General features: G+C 52.9%; 1 protein-coding gene across 1 annotated transcript in view; it reads right to left on the bottom strand.

Moving 5' to 3' along the window:
- LOC121093012 (aryl hydrocarbon receptor-like) overlaps window positions 1–15,062 on the bottom strand; it is a 29,213-nt gene extending 14,151 nt beyond the window's left edge. Inside the window, 2 exon segments of the mRNA XM_040604764.1 lie at window positions 10,559–10,746; window positions 14,987–15,062. Of these exon segments, the coding sequence (XP_040460698.1) occupies window positions 10,559–10,746; window positions 14,987–15,027 (229 nt within the window). The 5' untranslated portion in view covers window positions 15,028–15,062.
- Window positions 15,063–21,039: the final 5,977 nt, after the last annotated feature.

The raw sequence follows: 21,039 nt of genomic DNA, 5'->3' as shown, positions 1-21,039 counted from the left end.
GGTCCATTTCTGCACAGCTGAGCTAGACAGTCCTGCAGAACCATTCTCTCATGGGACACACTCTTCCGAGCCAGCTTGGGGAGAAGGCCTGGAGTACTTAGAGCGTAGGAACCCAAAGAAATGGTGTCTGCCAACTGCTTTGCCACCAAGTATCACTGCACTGGGGTTGCAAGGTCCTAACTGCAGGGCATGGATTGTAACTGGTGCTCCTCAGTATGGGTGGTGCAGAATAGCTGGTGTTTACATCCAGCCCAGTCCTCACCATCCACAGCCAGAGGCCAAGGAGATGCTGAGGCCAGCACTTGAGGCAAAATACCACCAAAATCCAGGAATGTGTCACATGAGCTCCCCTTACTTCCATCATCAATTCAACATCTGTGGCCTGGTCCTGTTTTTGCAGAGGGCTTCTCTGCTTTGAGACAGCCACCCTGCTGGGGATGGACAGTGGTGGAGTGAGCATCCAGCAGACAGGCAGGGCTGAGGCTGCTCTCAAAAGCCACAGCCACTCCTCAGTGGTCTGGATGATCCAAAGACCTCCCGTACCCATTTTCAGGTGGTGACCCTCTTCATGTTCAAAAATGTCATGACTAGGTGTCCTCCCTCCTCAACCAACAAGCGGGGAGCAAAGTGTCCCTGTGGCTCTCCCCCTCCAAAGAGGTCTCTGAACTCATCCTTGGTCAAACTGCCAAGAACCACAGGGGTCGGGAGCAATCCCAAGAGATGCCTGAGCACATCCAGATAGAGAAATCCAGGCCCACGTAACCACCATGGGGTACAGAGGCTATTCCCAGACACTTTTTGACTTGGAAAGGAAAAAAGAGAATAATTTTAATCAAAGTGCAGAAAAAACCCACCCCATCTGCAAAATGGGTAACCTCATGGGAGGGAGGATCACTCCTGAAACATCTCCCATGTGCTTGAGACAAGTTACTAGTCTCTGGGGCATTTTACCAGCACATAAATCCGTGCTTGCCAGAAACAACTTGTAGGATGATCACCCTATGACAGGCAATGCTGGCTCCATCTCCCAGTGACACAGGGTGATGGCTTGTAGCCTCCTTCCCCTCCCACAGCTCCCCAGCACAGCTGGGTGAAGGCAACGCAGAGAGCATCTCTGGGATGTGCTGCAACTCCAGAGCAGAGCTTGTGGCAAGGACAAGCTGGAGCCAGAGCTACCAGGAGCAGGGAAGACTGAGAGCCAGGGCTCTCCACCTCAGCGGAGCAGGCTATGTGATGGGGAGATGCCACCCCCTGGAATCCCACCGAGCAGCCTGGATCCCTCAGCACGAAGAAGTCACATCTCCAAGGGGCTGATGGCTAAGATGCATTGAAAAATTGGTGGCAGGAAGAAGAGGAGATCCCAATCCACTGCAAGGCAGGAAAAAGCAGGTGGCAAGCCATATTAAAAGCTGGCTAATTCACCCCGTGCTTAACATACTCATTGTAATGGACTGTTACATGCTGAGACTCCCTCCCTTCCACATGAAGCAGCTGAGACCACAACATTAATGGGATTAAAAGAAACGGGTCCAACATGCGTATGAGCTACAATATACCCACAGTAAAAGAAACGGATACAAGGATGATGCATGTTTGCTGTTTGTGCCCAGCTTTTTCAGTCTCCCGCGGTGCATCTTTGGGAATTAATGCAAGACTGAAAAGACCACAACAAAAGTGATCTGTGGTTACCAGACAAATTCTAGGCATTTGCTGCAGCAACTTGGTGATCGTTTATATTTTCAAAGTGCTTTTGGTGTGTAATGTTTAAGAGAGGAGGGGGAAATTCAGCTCTGTCCTGAAGCCCTACACCAACCAGAGCACTGGAGGAGGCTTCCTGCTGCTGGTGTGATCCCCAAAGACTGGAAGGCTTTCATTCAAAAGGAAGCCAGGGGAGATGTCAGCCACAATCAGTAACATTTTCACTATTAATGAATCAGGACATTCCTGTACATCCCCAAGATCAACCCCTTTGGGTTGGCTTTCTTGCCTCTGCAAGGTTTCTTAACCCCTGCAATTTGGAGGAAAGACCTCAAGCATGAGAAAGAAAGAGGAACAAAGCAATCTAACCTCCTTACTTTTTGCTCATCACATTCATGAAGAAAAACACAGCAATGCACCCATGGAGGCCAATACATCCCTTGCCTCTGGCATAGTTTTGTCACTAAGAAAAAGTTACTCGTTAAAAATCCTGGAGTCAGCTACTGCTCTCATGGACTGAGCTACGCCAGTGGAGATGACAGACTTCACCCATGGCAAGCATTTCTAACAGAAGCCAGAGATGCCTGGCATCAAGTAGCCAGGAGCCCCCAGTTATTCCAGCAACAAGCCATGCACAACATTTTTCCTCCTGGACCCGATCCCAAACCCCATCAAATTAGCACCAACCTTTGCCTCAGCTGTTTAACAGAGGCATCATGCCAAGCAGAGCAGGCTCATGCCATCCAAGCAAAACAGGCAAATGCCAAAACCACGGATTATAAACCTATTAGAAGAAGTCACCCCGCATTTTTCCAAGGAGCACAGAACTGCTCAGGGGAGGGCTGGCAGCCTCGAAGCCCACGCCAACCTCTCCAACCTGCTCCTGCTGCTGCAAACACTTCCTCACGGTCCTGCAGGATCTTGCCCCGGGAGGGATTTAAGCTTGACTCCTTTCACTGCATCAGTTACCTTGGGTCCAGACCCCTGCAGCTCTGGCCCATCGTAACAGCAAACAACGAGATGAATAAAAAAAAAGCTAATTTAACGCCGACTGCAGTGAGGTTACCCAGAGAAACCTGGTGCCAGCTGGCCCACAGCGGAGCACTGCAGGGTTGCACAGCAGCAGAGGTGGGAAGGAGCCTGGCCAGATCTACTACAACAACCCTCTGCTCCAGCAGGGTCAGCCGGAGCAGGCTTCCCAGGACCACGAGCAGTCCCTGGCACAGACAGCAGATGGGGATCTTGGATCTAACCCTCCTAACTGCACCAGTGCAGGGATGGTCTATGTCTGAGACCGCTGGTGGGAAGCACAGACCTTGGAGGATTCACCCTGCTCTCCTCCATGGGCAGGTGACTGGAGACCCACCAGGATTTCAGCTCCTGTGGTGGCAGGACCATGCCACCCAGCACATCCACATGGGATCCATCTCTGCTCTGGCACCTGCTGGTGTTCAAATGCCAGCCTGCAAACGGCAGGTCTAGGCCTCACTGTGGAGCTAAGGGGATGTCATCGTGGCTGAAAGGTGGCAGCCAGGATCACTGGGACCTGGCACAGATGAGCTGTAGTCTAGCAGGGACCAAGCAGAAGATCCCTTCATGGCTGTCTGGAGAGCCTTAGGTGTCCAGGGGAAAGGCTGCATCTTGCAAGACCTTCCCTAGGTTCATCCTAAATACGTTGCAGCCAAGACATGGGTGCAGTCCAAAAATACATCCACACGTGTAAATGCCAGTGGCGACACTGCCTGCTCTTCATAGCCTGTGACCTGCCACCTCTGGTGCACCAGCATGAAGAACAGCCCCTGAAGCTGGTCCCACCTGGACCACTTCTCTCCACCAAGCCAAAACACCCGATAACCTCGTAGGCAACACCTCCAGGCCTCCAGCTGTGCTCGCAAGGTGCGGAGTGAAGCCTGCGAGGGAGACGGGCTTGCCACGTGTCGGTTGGGTCACAGCTCCCGCAGGATGCTCTTCCTTATGCCTGGGCAGCAGCCCAGACGGGGTGTTTGGTGGAGGTTTGGCAGGAGATGAAACGGAACAAGGAGACATGTGTGGACCACACTTTCTCAAACACACGCGCACACACACGTGGAAAATGGTGTCTCCTGCCCCAGGCTGAGCCTGGGCTGAGCATGGGCCAGTGGGCTACAGGGAAGTACGCCACTATTTGCCATTTGTTCTGCACTGTTAGTCATCTCAAGCTTTGCCAACCTCCAGAGCATGGTCTTGTACCAGGAGAGGGTTTTCCACTGGTTCTCTCTATCGTGGACCTCACCACCTGGGTGATCTTAATCTGGGAAGGGGGTATGGCAGCACATACCCTAAAAACATCCTTCTCCACCTTGCAGAGCATTTTAAGCCCGAATTTCATGCTGCTCTCCCCCTGGGCAGAGCCACATGTGCAAACCCCAAGCATCTGCTGCTTTTGTTACACAAACCCTAGGAAACGAACCCCAGCACAGATCTCCAGCTAGCTGGAGGTTTTCCAAGCACTCAGCACTAAATAAATCCATTCAAGCTTTCATGAGATCTCACTGTTTGCAGCAAGCGGAGCTCCTGTCACACCACACAGAGCCCAGAGCATCATGGCAGCCAGCAGCATTGCTAACATCGACACAAACTTTCCTCCTTTGGGCAGTTATTGTCAAGGAGACTGGGATCAGCAAAATCACTTCAGATTTATCTGGGAGACCATCAGATATATATCCAAGTGGCAACCACTGCAAATTGGTTTGCAGACAGAAGCTCAGTGCAGGTCTGGTGGTGAGGTTCAGCCATTTTTTTATGCAAGTGACAAAACCTTTAAGTGCCCTTAAGGCAGGTTTTGATAGCACCAGAGTTGCCATTGCCATCTACCAACACTCAAAGGCTGGATCTGATGAGCGAAGCTTGGAAGAGACCAAGCCCTGAAGCTCCAGCTTGCCATGTTTTACCCATTTAACCTTGGGCAAGATTGAAACTTTGCTGATGCTCAAAGCAGGCTCTGACCCTGGGAGCATGATGGTGCTTGATCTAGTTGAGGAGAAGAGCAAACACAGGTCCCCATCTGAGGTATAGCCAACTGCACAGGGCAAGCTGTTCCCCTAGGTGGGCATCAGCCACAAGCAGGTGACAAAAGCATGTTGCAAAGCCAGGGAAGGGGGAAATCCAGACTTCTGGGTCTATTCTTCCTCCTGACTACGGGGAAGAATCAAACCCAGGGGACACAGCCACCACCATCCTGCTGGCACTTGGCATACATCATCCGAAGACCACCATGGCTTCGGACACACATCTGCCACACGCCAAGCCTGAGAGTGCTGCCTTCAGCTTCACCAGCGGTGCTTTGTGCTACTCCCAAGAGAGCAGGGAGACCAAGCCTGCCAACTTGTGTACTGTAGAAGAGCTTGGCTAAAATATAATGAGATTTTAGCAACCAATCTCAAAGTCCAGTCCCGCCCGAGCCCAGGGGAAGGAGCTGTTCAGGAGCTGACATTCATGGCCAGCCCAGATGATTTCCCTGAACACCCAACTCCAAACTCGCATGCCAAATTTCCATTGTTGTAATTTTTATTTTTTTTTAATTTGCACAGGGAAGACTGTGATACAAGACAGGAGAGAGCTGTGCAACATCTGCAGCACTTGCACCAGGGGCAGGCAAGTTACAGCAGATGTGCATATGCCCCAAACAAGCCTGTGGATGCATGGAGCTTCAAGAGCTTTCCTCTCAATACCTGAAGCTTGTGATTTCCAGCAAATTATAAGTTTTAACTCATTTCTCATTAAAGCACAGACAGAAGAGAGAAAACACTTAAAAGCAAAGCAGATTTAAAGATGATCCAGTGAGTCATTACCCTGCAATAGAATCTCCTGGTTTCCAAACAGCCCTATGCTCCAGAACCAAGTTCAAATCCCAAAAGCTCTTTCAACTTACAAAAATTAAATCCTTGTGACCTTCCAGCTGTGATCCTGCTGCCTGCTTATCCAACTGCAGACCCCAAGCATAAATCATGATAACCATGATCCTCCCCAGGTGGGAGAGGGGAGGATGCAGAAGCTCCTGTGTACCTGCTGCTGACCTTGACCCTTACTTTGGTCATCATCCTTGCTGTGCCCACCGACCAGGTCTTCCTCACACCCCAAGGAAGGTGATGGTGAGCTAAAAAGCAGCAACACAGGGATATCCAGGAGGAGATATTTGAGTTTCATATCAGGCAAGCACAAGAAAGCCTGAGCTTTGGGAACCAATTCCCTGGAGAGTATGGCCATCAATTTATTTTCTGCTTTGAGTTTGTTGATGAGGCTGGGCAAACAGCAGCAGGAAGGGGTACCCTGGCCAGCGCACACCCTGCTCAGCACCAGCCCACTGAGCAGGGCAGCCAGCCAGCCCAAAGCCTGGCCAGCTCAAATGCCACTGAAGTTTCCCTGATAACTCCAGCAGGTGCTCCACACCCTTCAGGACAGCGTAGTTCTCTCCGTCTGGAGAAGGAAGTGTGTGGATCCTTCCACCACCCCGAGAAGCAGCCAGCCAAATACCCGTCACCTCTACACAGTCTTCCTGAGATGGTTTCCAAACCAGGAAAAGCCGTATGAGGGGCAGCCGGATAAAATAGCAGCCGACGCAGGCAGGCCAGGGAGGACCAGAGGATTGTTTAGAAGCAGCAGCATCCACCTCATCTCTTACCAGTCTTTCCCCAAACATTTGAAAACAAAATAAGAAAAGCTAAGAAACCCGCCATCAGCAACAAAAAGCCAAACCCAGTTTGGTTTGTCTGTACCCCCAGGAGCACGAGCACGCATCAGGCAGTACGGGAGACTTAGAGCAGGGAGGGAGAGCTAGCAGAAGGACACCGAATGGTGGGCAGCAGCGAATTCCTCCTGCCTTTCTCAATAACCACTCTATCTCCTGCCCCAAAGACTTGAATACCTGCTCCAAAGACACGAAGCTAAGAGGAGGCAGAGCCTCAGATGGGCTTGTGGCACACGCTGCATTCCTTGCAAAGACCATTCTAGCAGTACATGGGATTTTTAGTTTTAACCTGTGACACAGCCTGAGCAGGCATATGTCCAGGGTCACCCGCCGGCATCCACCTCCCTGCCAGACTGGTTATAACCACATACTTCAGCTCCACATAGACTTTGTTAACTCTGCCTAGGAGAAAGGGCAAGTGCCTCGACCCGATAGAAATGCTTGAAGAAACAAACCCTCTATCAAAACAGCACTCGTTAAAGCTGCCTGGACACAGGCAACGGGCTTGGGCTGCTGATGGAGAGAGGTCAAGCAAGCAGAGGACAGGGATGCTCACGAGGTGATGCCATGCTCTCCTGCTGCAGGAGAGGAGCCTGCACAAAGCAAAAAGCAGGCAACAGCAAAGCGGAGTGTGAAAGCATGGCATCAGGGCTTTCACCATCTCCCCCCAGAATGCCTGATGTGATACACCATGAGCAGGCTGCCGGGTCTTGCGGATGACATGGGTCTTCATCAGGCAAGGCTCAAACCAAAGTCGACCTTGATGAATCAGTGGGAAGATCTGAAGTCAAACAAGATGAACTTCAGGGCAGACACAAGCAAAGCAAGGGGAGGGAGCTGGAAATCACAGGCACAGTGGCCAAATGGGAGTAATTGGCCTGGCAGAGCAGGTCTCCAAGGAGGGGCAAGGCTGCCACCGAACGTGAGCCCATTCAGTGATGACTGCTCTTCCAAAGCAGCTCTCACGCTGGGAAGCACACGCTGAGCACATGCAGCGGGAACCGCTCCTGCTTGGAAGCGGGGCACCCAGCTGGAGAGCTTGGCATAGGGGTCTCCTCCTGGGGACCAGTATCCCCAGCTGGAGAGGGCCCTGGGAGAGCTCCAAGGGACTGGGCATGGGGCAAAAGCTAAAGGAGCCAAGTTTATTCAGTCAGGGGGTGTGGGGCGGAGAAGACACAATAGGAGCCTCTAGGTATAGAAAGATGCTGATGGCTTCCTGCCCTCCACATGCTCTGCCTTCACCAGTCCACCACCCATTCCATCAAGCCCAAGACACTGGAGGTGAAACACGTCCTTGTTCGTACATCTTGACCCCCGCCATGCCATGCCATGCACAAACACCAGTCCATGCCTCCCCCAGATGCAAGAGTCACCCCAGCCCTCGAGCACTGCTCCACAGCATTTTAGCAACTGCTTTTGTAAGTAGGTTATGAAAGCAAACCCTGGCAGCCTTTCAGGCTTTATTTGCACTGCAGCCTGCAGTTCAAGTCCTGCTGGCAGGCAGGGGAGCGTGGTGACTCACAGGCATGCAGTGACCACCCTCCCAGCCAGGCTCCGCAGCCCCATTTTCCCTCCCAGCCCAGGCACATGCTGGGTGCCACAGAGTCTGGCCATATCAGTAAGGATGTCCGATTGCTGCCTTGTTTTGAGTATCAATGGAGAAAGCAATGCAGGTTAATGCTATATCAGCACCGCCTTGGACAGAAGAACCTGTCATATTCCCAAAACATCCCATCTTGCTAGCACTGCCTTCTTTCTCAGCTACCCATCATACATCTCAGACAGGCAGGGAGTGAATCCCGTTTCCCAGGTTTGACCCCCAGAAAGCAGGCGATGGAGGAAGAGACACTCAGCAAGGCCTGCTCTCAGTCCAACCTCGCCTTTGAGGAGCACGACACCATCCAGAGCGCATCCAATGCTGTGCATGCAGCAATCACCTCTCTTGTGCAAAGGCAGCCAGCACAAGACCATTTTCCCCTCCACGGCAAGGTGCCTCTTCATGCTTCCATCATGTCCTTTGGGGTCCTGCTCCAAGGAAGGACCTCCTGGCTCACAATCCTTCTGTCCCAGCCAGAGTCAGCCAGTACCAGAGCAGGCTCAGCACAGCTTTCAGCAGCTGGCACCTCCAAAGATGTGCCAGAGGTGCTCAGGGAACAGCTACCACCACAAGAGAGGCCAGCCCAGCACCTGGGGTCAAACAGTCAGCATCTCCAGGGCAAGGATGAGGGTTTACCACACTCACAGCCACAATGGATGGTCTGCCAACCACCAAGTCCTTTGCAGAGGCAACACACTGTTGTGATGCTGCAACATTGCCCCAGGGATGGGAGTTGGAGCGGGAGGGAGCTGCTCTGGTTCCCACCTGAGAAATCAGCTCTGCCAGAGAGAGCTCACCATTGCAACCCCATGTGCGAGCTACAGCTTCAGGAGTAGGAGCTGAACCATCTGCAGCTCCTGGGCCTGGGAGAAGCTCCTCAGTGGGGTACAGCACGAGCACATCAGCACAAAACTTCCCTGGGCTATGGCTCAGGTGAGAGGGTGGCAAGCAGGTCTGTGCACCCGAGATAGCTCGGCTGGCCTCTTTTTTGCAGTATTTTTCTTGCTCAAAGATGGCACCGTATCAGGTGATGTGTAATGTGTACAAGGCCCCCTGCTCCTCAAACCCAAGGTCTGTAGAACAACACTGGAGCCCCAGCACAAGTGTTTTCACCAGCAGTATCTATCTCAGATACATCAACAACTGCTGAAAAAGCAGAGGGCAATCACTGCTTTGACCTGCGAGCAGGAGGTAGGAGCCACATGCACATGGTGGAAAAACACCCCCAAAAGCCCCTGGAGCCAAGAGAAGCAAAGTAGCACCGATGCCCAGCCACAATCGCTTGCCCACTGTGGTTGCTGCCCTGTCCCCGGGTCTCTGCAGCAGCAGGGCTGCAGAGAGGGAAAGGCGAGGAGATCTGTTTTCCAGGCGTATCTGCTCAACCTTCCATCCCGCAAAAATGAACTGGGGTCCCTGGGTATAAGGCATCACACTCAACCTCATAGAAATGCTAATTAGGAGAAGTATAATAGACCCACCACAGCTGAGCCCAGCAGTGCCAGGGTGACAAGCGCAGCGGTAAACCACCACCATGTGAGATGCCCCCCTCCAAGGAAGGGGAGAAAAAATGAGCTAACAAGGTGCCAAACCCAACAAGGGCCTTAGAAACAGCCTTGTTTAACCTGCCAGCCTCAATGAGCAGAGCAGCCCTGTAGAACACCTCCTACCCTCACCTGCCCATCAGGGACAGCAGCCCACAGATTCAATTTAATTTCGTTATAAACCACAGTTCCAGTTAGATGAGGGAAATGCTGCTGTTCAGCAAGACACACTGTGTTACCTACTGCTCCCTTCTTCACCAGAGCCTGGTGGGAGTAGGATGCAGGTGGGGTTTTGGACATCAAGGAGGGTTAGTATGGCGGCTAACGAGAAGCAGACAGAAAAACTTTGCAGGAGGTCTCAGCTGCTGGGCAGGCACCCAAGCTGCTCCCCTCCACCCGCGGTGCCATTTCTCTGCCAGACACCCCCTCCGAAAGTGATGGGGCCAGGGTCTTCTGCCCTCAACACCCCACAAACTCTCACTTGCCTGCCTGCTCTCCACCCCTGCCCCTCAGTTTCCACAGCTGATCTAGGTGGTCTCACTTCCCCAAGGATGTTGCTTTTCTGAGACACCTAACACCCGTAACTGACTGAAGATGATGAGACTCAGGCATGCAGCATCCAAACCTGAAGGTGATTCCTTCCAGAGGGGACCAGAGATAAAACCTGTTTCATGGCAGCAAAAGATGACCTGAGGGGTAGATGTCCCATGAGCATAGCACCTCTCAGCAACCATTGTCAACTCCTCCACATTTCTGGAGATGTGGCACTTTCCTCCCCATTTGTTCCAGGGCATTTTCAATCCAGTACCTCAGCTAGAGGTGCAACACTGATGCATTAACATACAAAGGCCTGGTACCACAACTCATCATCATCATCCTACCTTCAGGAGACACAATTTTCCATCCCAAAGCAAGGATGGCTTGGGATGGGATGTGAGCTGAGCAGTGGCGATTGACCCCAGGGGCTTTTTTACCCCTCGCAACATGGACACTCACCCATCAAGTAGCTCTTCACCTTCAGGTATCCGACAGTCAACCGTAAGATGGAGAGTTTATCAAGCCTGGTGCGCACATCTTCAGTGAAGGGCAGCAAACCCATCAGCTTGTTCAGCTCCTGGTTGAGCCGGTCTCGATGCCGCTTGGAGGGGTTGGACTTCACACCCTCAGGGGGTGGTGGTTTGGGGCTGGAAGAGGCAAAAGAGAGTTCAACCAAACAGGGCCTGTCTGACAGGTTCTTTCCAAATCCAGCATTGACTTTCGTGCAGCCACAACAGTAAAACATCAGGTGGCCAAGGTAAGGCCATGGGGCAGCAAGAGCAAGCTCCAGCAAGCCCACAAAGCAATGGCAGGAGGAGACATGGCCGTCCCAGCTGGCCACCTTGTGCAGCCCCAGGCATGATGTTCTCCAGCTGGAGTGTGGGGTGATCCTCAGAGGGGCACCTTAATGTGCAGCCTGGCTGAGACAGCTCAGCTGGATACTGCAGCCTTGCTCCCTTTCTTGCTCCTGGCTGCTGAGCCCTGGCAGGGAAAGGGACACTGAGGGCAGAGACCTACACACCATCGGAGCATCTCTTGGAGGTCTGGTTAGACTTTTCCACCCACACTCTGCTCTCTCCGCCCTTTCTCCTCTTCTCCCTCATCCCATACCTTTCCCACGCAGTGGGTCTCTCCCTGGCCGCGCTCCACATGCTCACACCAGGTCCTCACCACAGAAAGCACTTACCTCAAATTGCTCAGGAGATTCACATCAGCTGTTCCACCTGCCCAGGACTGAGCAGCTCTCAGCCAGGTCTTGGCAATGAGCACATTAAATAGCAAGAATGGAAAGCAGGAAGGTGCAAAAAGAGATTTTTTATTTTTATTTGAATTTATTTCAATTAGCTTCTTTTAAGTTTCCTCTGACTGCTCAGAGCTTGGATCCATTGCCTTAATTATGAATATTACCAAGAGGAGCACATGTGAAAGTTAGTGACAGGACAAAGATACTGCATTGGGTGGTTTCAGGCACTGCACTTACAAAACAGCCTTTTTTTTTTTAAAAAAAAAAAATAGTAGATTTTTAGAATTTTTTTTTCCTCCAATATGCTGATTTCTCATCCTTTCAGGTGGGCATTTCCAACCTAATTTCCAACCTGGCACCAAACCTAGGCTCTGGGACCAACCCTCAGTCTGCAGGAGCAGGGTCCACAAGAGCAGCTCTCGTCTGTCTGAAGCTGACACGGGGACCTGTCTCTATCAGCTGCAGTTATTTCACATGCTACAGCGGTAAGAGGTTAGTTAACAACTTTAATGAGTCCTGGATGTCACCTTGTCTCCTGTGGTTTTTAATGCCAATTTGAATTTTCTAGCTTGAAGAAAAACCCTTTGACCTGCCCCCCCCTCCCTCCCATTTGGTTCGACTGCATCCCCTAACATGCAGCTCATGCTGTTTTGACGTAATTTGTCTAACCACAAACTCCCTTTCTGCAGGCATCCTTGCTTCACAGAGTAGCTTTGGATAACAGGATCTGCCAGTATTTAGCAGCAATTTAAGCTTTCCCCTCTACTATCGCTCTCAAATCTTGTCTGGCAGGGCTGCTCGCATGTGTGACACGAGAGGAAATGAGCATTAAATGAAAGGCAGTGAGGTGCCTGTGGAATGTTCATTGCACAGAGCTACAAAGGGGTCTTCCAAGCATGAATGGAAAATTGTAGTATTTTTCCAGAAAAGCTCAGTCGTGCTGTTTTGTAACATCAGCGTCAGAAGGGATATACCCTGCTTCTCAAAGAGGATGGGCACGACTCATCACCAAACCTGCCCATACAAGCTGGGCAAAACACACTGGCACCAGTGTTTTTATGTACTCAGTGTGGCTTCAACACTTTCGAAAACACAGTCACTCATCAGGAAGGAAAAATTAAATAGTTTTACTTTGATATGACTCTGTCTCTGATTAAAAAAAAAAAGAAAAAAAAAAGAAAAAAAAAAGGAAAAAAAAAGGAAAAAAAAAAAGAAAGAGAGGCAAAGAAAGTTATTCTGAGTTTACTCAGACATCCTTTAAAGAAAAGTCCTCTGCCCACTCACTATCCAAATCTAGTCCACAAACAGCCAGGAAGAAGTAAAAATAAGACGGGACATGAGCAAGGAGTGCTGCTCTGTATGGCAGTGGGTAAAACACAGAGGTCTAATGGGGTCCCTTGGAAATTTTGACCAAGCACTGAAAATGCTCTGGCTGAGACACCCGAGGTGACACAGCCAGCAGCAAAGTGCCACAAGGCTAAAGGAAGACACCGCAACATCTCTGTTCCTGCATGTCCCTGCAGCACATAGGGTGTTTCAGGGCCACCCTTGAGAGGGGTGATGATGAAGAAGAAAGGAAGAGGAAAATGGCTCTGGCGATGCCGGGTGGCTCTGTTGGCAGGCTGTTCCCATAGGCACACTGCTGTACCCTGTGCCCAGGTACTCCTGGGGCTGGAGGCTTCACAGTTCTTCATCCTCATGGATGCCACAGCAAAACAGCTTCCAGGTGCTCATAGCTAACAAATCTGTTCACACTCTGCCACGCAGTTATGAAGTTCCCAGGAGCTCCATGCAAGCCAGCAGGCAGGGCCAAGAGAACTGCCAGCACCCATCATGCACACCTGAGGTATTGACTTGAGCACAACCACATTATTAGCCACCAGAGAATCTGCACAGGTGAGCCCTGCAGGAAACGTTTCCCACTGCTCACAGAAACAGCGAAGCTTGGGCTAGTTGTTTAAAGCCTGTTTAAATTCCCTGCCTTTGGGACTGCCTCCATCCTCACTATCCAGCTGCCCCCTCTTCACAGGGCAAAGCACTGTGCACCATGCAAGGCTGTCCCAGGAGTGCTGCTCCCCCAGCACAATGCACCGAGCCCTGCCATTCAACAAAGCAGCTGAACACCTACACAAGAAGCAAGGAAAAGGCATTTGAAAGAGGTCTGAGCCCCCATTCTGTTTGCAGGAGCCCTAACGCAGCACATTATGAACTGGGTACGGTGCAAAGCTCCGCACGGCTGTGCCATGGAGTCCACCGTGAAGCTGCCGAGAAAAACCGCTGAGAAAAACTGCTGAGAAAAGCTGCTGACCCTGCTTAGATGGGCCAGCGCAGAGCTGCAGGGAAAGCTCAGCTCCCAGCGGGGCAAAGGCTGTGCCCCTGCTGCAGTGTTGTTTTTCCCCAGCTGCCCTTTGAACAGGGCACCCAGCAGGAAGTTTATCACTTTTGCAAGCTGGCAAGTGCCAAGTGATACTATTAACAACAGCTGAAGTTGCCTGAGCTAATATACTGTCTCCAAATTTTTTAATAAATAAAAAGCTCTGGACAAACTGTAAAGGGGCCAGGGAGCTCCCTAACCTCATCCTTCCCTCCCAGCCTGGCTGGCTGCACATCCTGCTGCCCTCTGCCCTGCTCCCCTTGGCCTCTCCCAGCAAGACCCTGCCACAAGAAATGCTCCTTCACAGAGGAAAATCATCTCTTCCAATTCCCAAGGCTGGCCCTGCGGTGCCAGGGATTGAGGTCCCTCCTGCTCCAAAAAGACATCTTCTCCCACACTCTGAACCACACAAATCCAGCCCAAACTCTCAGTCTGGCCACATCAGCCTCACCACGGGGCTGGAATCACTACTTCGAGGTGAGCAGGAGAAAGGTTTGAAGCACAACAACCACCCTTTGCGTTTTCACACTTTTTTAAGGCTCCCTAATAAACACTTAAGAGAGGTTCTGGCTCACCTTCTTACCATAGATTTACAACACTGATGCTCCTTCCTTCACCCCAGGCTTGGGCTCAGCTCATCTGCCTCCCAGAGCTATACACCCCCTTATCTCCCGTACGCCTGGGAACCTGAGGTACAAACAGGCTGATGCAGCTCCAGAGCCAGTATGGGGGAGGCATGGGGGTCCCACAGCCAGGCAACTCCAGCAACACATCGGGGGTGGGGGGGGTGGGGGGCCGTTATGCAGCAGCTATCGAATGGCATGCTAATTAATTATTGAGGAATAGCAATCTTTTGGTAAATAGTAGTTGCTGTGCATTTGATTTACGCTGGCCCTGCAACTCAAACCGGAGGAGAGCTGAGCATCAAAATGGGCATCTCAAACTCCCCGGCGAGCCCACCCCCCCAGCAACGCGGGGGATGCAGGATAAATTCCATCAGGATTTTTATTTTTTCACCAGCATGCCAGAGCCTACAAAGCATTAGCTCCAATTAACCCTAATTAAAACAGAGCAGCCCAAGCACGCTGTCCCCCCATCCCTTTCGCTTCTCCAGCTGCTCCCATCCCCACCACCACTTTGCCTTTCACAAACCAGTTTCCACCCGCCGGCCTGCCCCAGCTCCCTCAGCCCTCCCAGCGCCTGCCAAGCTGCCGCCCCCGGGTGGTACCAGGGGAAAGACCCTCCCCGGAGCACGCCCCCCCGCACCCACCTCTTCGGCACCGGCTTCTTCCTCCTCCTCCCCGCGTACATGCCGCCGGCAGCGCCGAGCGCGGGGCGGGGGGCGCGGGGCGGGGCCGGGGCCCGGGGGCCGCGCCCGGGGGCGGGGTTGAAGGAGGATCCCGGCGGGGCGGCCCCGGCCCCTTCCCCGCCCCGGGGACCTCGGCCCGGCCCGCACCGCCGGGGGGGGTGGCTGCGAGGAGCTGGGGTGGGTGGTCACCGTGCCCGGGAGTGCCGTGCACAGGGGACAGCTGCCACCGTGCCCGGGGGGGTTGTCAGTGTTCCCGGGGAGCCGCTAAGTCCTGGGAAACACGGTGCCCATGGGCCACCAGCCGCAAGGGGCCACCAAATACACCATGGCCAGAGGGTCACCATCCTCAAGGGGCCACCAAATGCTGGGGAACACGGTGCCCATGGGCCTCCATCCCTAAGTGGCCACCAAATCCTGGGAAACACGGTGCCCATGGGCCACCAGCCACAAGGAGCCACCACATACCGGGAAACACTGTGCCTATGGGCCACCAGCCACAAGGGGCCACCCAAATACTGGGAAATGTGCCCACAGGCCACTGTGCTTGGGGAGCCACCAAACCCTAGGAACACCATGCCCACCAGCAGGTTACCATCTCCAGGGAACCACCATGTTCTGGGAAACAACATGCCCATGGGCCACCCAGCTCATGTTGCTACTGTGCCCATGGGCCACTGTTTCTGGAGTCACCGTGCCCATGTAGCCACTGTGCCCTGGTGGCACGGTGACCCTGGCTGGACACTAGGTACCCACCAGAGCCCCTCCGTCACTGCCCTCCTCAGCTGGGCAGGTGAGAGAAAATACAACAAAAGGCTCGTGGGTTGGGGTAAGGATGGGGACATCGCTCAGCAGTTACCGACACGGGCAAAGCAGACTCGACTTGGGGAAATTAGTTTAGTCAATTATAAATTAAATCAAACTAGGATAATGAGAAATAAAACCAAATCTTAAAACACCTTCCCTTCACCCCTCTCTTCTTCCTGGGCTCAATTTCACTCCCAGTTTCTCTCCTCCCTCCCCACAGTGGCACAGGGGGATGGGGAATGGGGCCGTGGCTGGTCCCTCACGCACTGTCTCTGCCGCGGCTCCTCACACTGTGCCCCTGCCCCAGCCTGGGTCCCCCCACAGGCGCAGCCCCCCAGGCACAAGGGGGTCCCCAGCCCTGCCCCAGCCCAGGTTCCTCTGCCCATGGGCCACCAGCCCTGCCCGGAGCTGCCCCAGCGTGGGCTGCCCATGGGTCACAGCCCCCTGTGGGCACCCCCTGCCCCGGGGGGGTCCCTGCTGGGCTGCGGGTGAGGGTCTGCTCCCCTGGAGGCTCCATGGGCTGGGGCCACCATGGCACCCCTGGCACCATGGGCTGCCGGGGAGCCTCTGCCCTGGCACCAGGAAAACATTCGCACCCCCCCCACACCCCCGCCCCACGCCCCCCCCCTGGCCTCCTGTCCTGCCCTGGGGGGCTGCAGGGCTGCTGCTCTCACATATTCTCACTCCTCCCTCCAACTGCTATTGCTATTGCGCAGTAGCTTTTCCCCCTTCTTAAACATGTCATCCCAGAGGCGCTGCCACTACCGCTGGTGAACTTGGTCTTGGCCAGCGTTGAGTCCATCTTGGAGCCAGTGGCATTGGTTCTGTTGGACATGGGGGAAGCTTCTGGTAGCTTCTCACAGAAGCCAGCCCTTTAGCCCCTGACCAAAACCTTGCCACACAAATTAAATACAGCCCAAAAGTCACGGTCTGCACAGCTCACTGTGCCTATGGGCTACTGTGCTTGTCAGCCAGCATGCACATGGGGACACCAGATCCTGGAAGCCACCATGCTTATGGGCCACTTCTTTTTTCTGCAAAAGGTGACCACTTCAGAGCAGTTTCCATGCTCTTCTCCTGCTGCAGGGTGATGTTCATCCACAGGCTCCATGTTGCTGGTCTCCATGCACTGTGTTCCGTGTCTGTGTGGTCCCTCCTGTGGCATACCCACCAGCCCCAGTCCCTTCCAGGGCAGCCAGGCTGGTGTAACGCAGGAGATGTAGTCCTGCCCCACAGCCAGAGAGGCAATGCAGAACTGGAGTCACCTGAATTACTGCTCTTTTTCAACATTGAGGTGTTTTGTCGTGCAGTCACCAGTGAAAAACAAAGAACTGAGCAGAGAGATGCAATAAAATCCCTTATTGTCTGGCTCCGTGGAATAAACCTTTCTATTTTCCTAACCCTGCAGGTACCCTTAGTGCTATGACTCCAGGGCTTTGCAAGATAAGCCTCCCCACCTCCCAGAGCCTGATCTCCTCACTTGTCCTTCTCCAGGAACAGCCAGCCTGTTGCCTCTCACTTTGCATTTCCTTGAGTTAACGCTGCCCAAAGCTTCTGCTCTTCCACCCCAAAGCCACCTTCAACTGCTGCTGTGAAAACAGGAGTGACAGACAGAGACATAACACCTGACCATGGTTTGGTTTTTACCATAAATCTCTTGTCTTTAAAATCAAACCTGTTCATGTCCCAGTGGGAGGAAAGCATGGTGGACAACCCTGTGCTTTCACAGCTGCATTGGTGGTACCGGCAGCTACGTGTCACGGCACAGAGTGGTGGCACGTTGGGAGGTGAGTCTGGCTGGTACCCAGCAGCAGCCACAGCAAGACTAAGAATGGGACAAGCAAATTTGATATTCCCCTGAGGAATTTCCTGGCCTCCAACTATTTTTAGCCTAGGTGCTTTCCTCAGCCAGATATGGCTTCTACCCAGTAATGCTCTTCCAGGCTCCCCTTGAATCTGTGTGACCGTTTAGCACCGTTTGGCAATGAGTTGCGCAGTCCGACTCGCACTGCACGAGTGCCCACCTTCCCTGACCTGGTTTGAAAGCCTGGCTTCCGCCACTCACGTGGTCGCTTGGATCTTTGGTTTTCCTTGTTTGCCCTCCTCTGAGCTTTTTCTCATTCCACCATGTCCCTTCGGAGGTGAGAAGGACAGCAAAAAACCTGTGGATTCATACTGGTGCCAAATGATGTCCTTTGTTTTCCTTGCTCCACCTTTCCTCACCACTTTCCCTTTTTGATCCTTGCTGAGTTGACATTTTCAGGGATGAGACACCTCTCCTGAGCGGCGAGGCGAGGCTCAGAGCCCCATGTGTTATGTGTAGGCGTGAGACTGCCTGTTCCCACCTGCATCACTTGTGCTGTTACCTGCACTGAACAGGACCTGCTATTTTACTGCTCCATCCTGTAACACCCCTTTGACATCCTCCCTAGGACGAGTAAACATCACCAAATGCAGCCTCCTCACCATTCACACCCCATTTAGGACACTGGTGTCAAACAGCAGAGTTTCCAGCATGGATCGGGCAGAGCTTGACCTCCTGGAGCTGTGGGAATATCTCTCTTATTCCCACGTGGGTACAGAGGAACATGGAGAGATGGTCCCTGGGGTGTCAGCTCGTCCCCTGCTCTGGTCACCCCTTCAGCATCCTGACAGCCCTACAGCCTCCACTGCCGAGTTTTTCCAACCCTCTCACTGGAAAGACTTGCCTGACGTGCCAGCACATTGCAGACAGAGCTGTAAAGGATAGAAAGCCAGACCCACACACATCGTATGTGGTTTGGTTTTTTTAAGCTGTTTGCAAATTCCAGGGATAAATTTTTGAAATGACACTCGATCAGTTCTTGCCAAAGGGCAAAGCAGAAGCAGCTAATGATATAAAAAATGTCCCAGGTCAGCAAAGCTGATGTCAGTTTGATGGGAAATGTGTTAATACATTTGTTTATAACCTTCCTAGACCATACATAGATGCACAGTAATTTAGCCATGCTTTTAATAAGGCAGGCAAAGATGCAGCCCAGCCCTGGAAATTGCACTCCAGTGTCTCCATCAAGTGGAGAAGGGAAGCCGGGGGAGGTAGGTGTCCCAGCTGCCAGCACCACGGGCTGCCCAGTTCTTGGGTGTCTCAGGGGCAGGCAGGGCTGTGGGAAGGCAGTTTCCAGAGGACATCCCTGGGTCCAGATTTCAGCCACTGTGAAACTCAGCTGCGCAGCTCTACCAAAGCAAAAGGCAGAAATAAGCGTCTGTGGGTTTATAACTGTTTGCCTGTATCCATCTCTCCTGCAGACTTGAGGTTGGGAATAGGTGACAGGTGGAGGGAGAAAATCTGGCTGTTGTGCTTTATGAGAAAAGTGCCTAAACCTAATCATGGCAGAGCAGGGGCAAGCCTTCACCCAGTAAAAACTGGTAGAGCTGCCTTGTCTTTGATGATATTCATCATCTCCAGCACGGTGACTTCTCACAGTCCCTTGTACAACAGTTAGGAAGGTCAAAAGTCTGTTACTGGCTTTCACCAGGGCACTGATCTTTGGCCATCCAGTGCAAGAGTATCCCTGGAGGTAAATCTGACCATGATGGCCTGAGCTCAAGGACAAGAAATGGCAGTAAGGAAACCCTCTTGTCCAGTTTGGAAGCCATGGAGATGCTCAAGCTGGAAAGGAAGAAAATAATTCATCTCTAGTATCAAAGCAGGTCCAGTGTGTAATTGAGGATTTGTTGTGCTTGAGACTCAGTGCTCAGCAGTGTGATGGCATCCCCTCCCATCCCAAATCCCTGCCAAGGAGCAATGGAAGCAGGGCTGTCCTGGGGGCTGGATAAGCCTTAGGTGTCCTCCCTGATGAAGTGGTGGTGCCATGGGCAGCCTCTGATGACAGCCCCAGGCACAGCTCAGCCTGGAGGAGCCCAGGAGCAGCAGGAGATGGAGGGTGAACATGAGAGGAGGCTGCAGCATAGCTCCAAGGTCCATCCGGGAGACAGGACCAGGGACAAGGCTACCTGCAGCATAGATCCAAGGGCTGCCCACGCACACGGCCATTAGAGAGGGACACACATAGACACAGGCAAAGGTACAGCCTAAGCACAAGTCTAGGTGCTTGAGGCTGAGATTAACGAAGCCTACAGAGCCGTGAGCAGAGCATGAGGTTGGCTGGTGCTTGCAGAGACCTGGCAGGTCATCCACCAACATCCCTCATGCAGGTAGATGTCCCTTATGAAGTGCTATGCCTGTGGTGGGTCACCACGGGGCTTTGTCAGGGTGACACCAATCTGGTGCAGGGACAAGGCATGGGGGCTCGGAGCTGAGACAGAGATGGGGATTTACAAAAAGCCCCCAGAGGCTGAGTGGGGAGGGGGTGGGGGTCAGTGCTGAGGACCCCCAGGTTTGGGAGTAATTATGGAGCCCAAGGTCATAGGCAGGCAGGACTGGGGGGAGTGAAGGGGGAAAAGATCCAGAGGAGCCATGGGGGCAAGACCCTGCAGGACTTGAGGGCCAAGGCTTGTAGTAGAGGCAACGAGATGATGAACTGGGAGCCAAGGGGGACCTTGGCACAGGCAGGGCCCATGCTGATGTGATGCAGCCCCACAGCTTCTGCTGGATGGGGCTCAGGACAGGGCTGGAAGTGTGGCCATCTCGCTGGCAGTACCGGCAAGGAGCTGCCCTGCCTCCCCCACAAGCTACGCCAGTCCCTAAGGAGACAGCAGGCTGGGAATTATGTGATGGTTGAAAGCAGGAGATGAAGAGATGAAGAAATGTGATTATGGTGGAAGAAGTCAGGCAGAGACTGATCACAGGTTAGGGAGCGGTGCCAGCCCCTGCCATGTCAGCAGAGCATTGCAGGGACTAACCCTGCAGGTGACAGTGATGGTTTTCTGCCCCCCTGGCTCTCCGAGCTGGCCCAGAGTGGCAGCAGACCTGCTCCGCAAGGCAGCAAAGGCAGCACTAAGCCTGCACTTGCTCCCTTTTCTGGAAGAGTTTCTTTTCCAGCAAATTAAAGAAATGTCATCCCAGGGAGTGTGGTCTTAGGTACCAGGGAGATACTTGGCAAGGGGCACAGCTGTCCCTTCCTGCTCTGACATCTCCTTGATCTGGCTCCTACCCCCACCACTTGTTTCAACGAGGTATTTCCAAGCTCGGTCAAAAGCTGAGTGTTAGAGAGCCAGAAACTCTGGTTCATTCAGAGATTTCTCTGCAGTTTTCTGCTCCTTGACCAACA

The sequence above is a fragment of the Falco naumanni genome, chromosome 8 (assembly GCF_017639655.2).
Source record: "Falco naumanni isolate bFalNau1 chromosome 8, bFalNau1.pat, whole genome shotgun sequence".
In the NCBI taxonomy this organism is placed as follows: domain Eukaryota; kingdom Metazoa; phylum Chordata; class Aves; order Falconiformes; family Falconidae; genus Falco; species Falco naumanni.
This window is presented reverse-complemented; position numbering and strand designations above follow the sequence as displayed.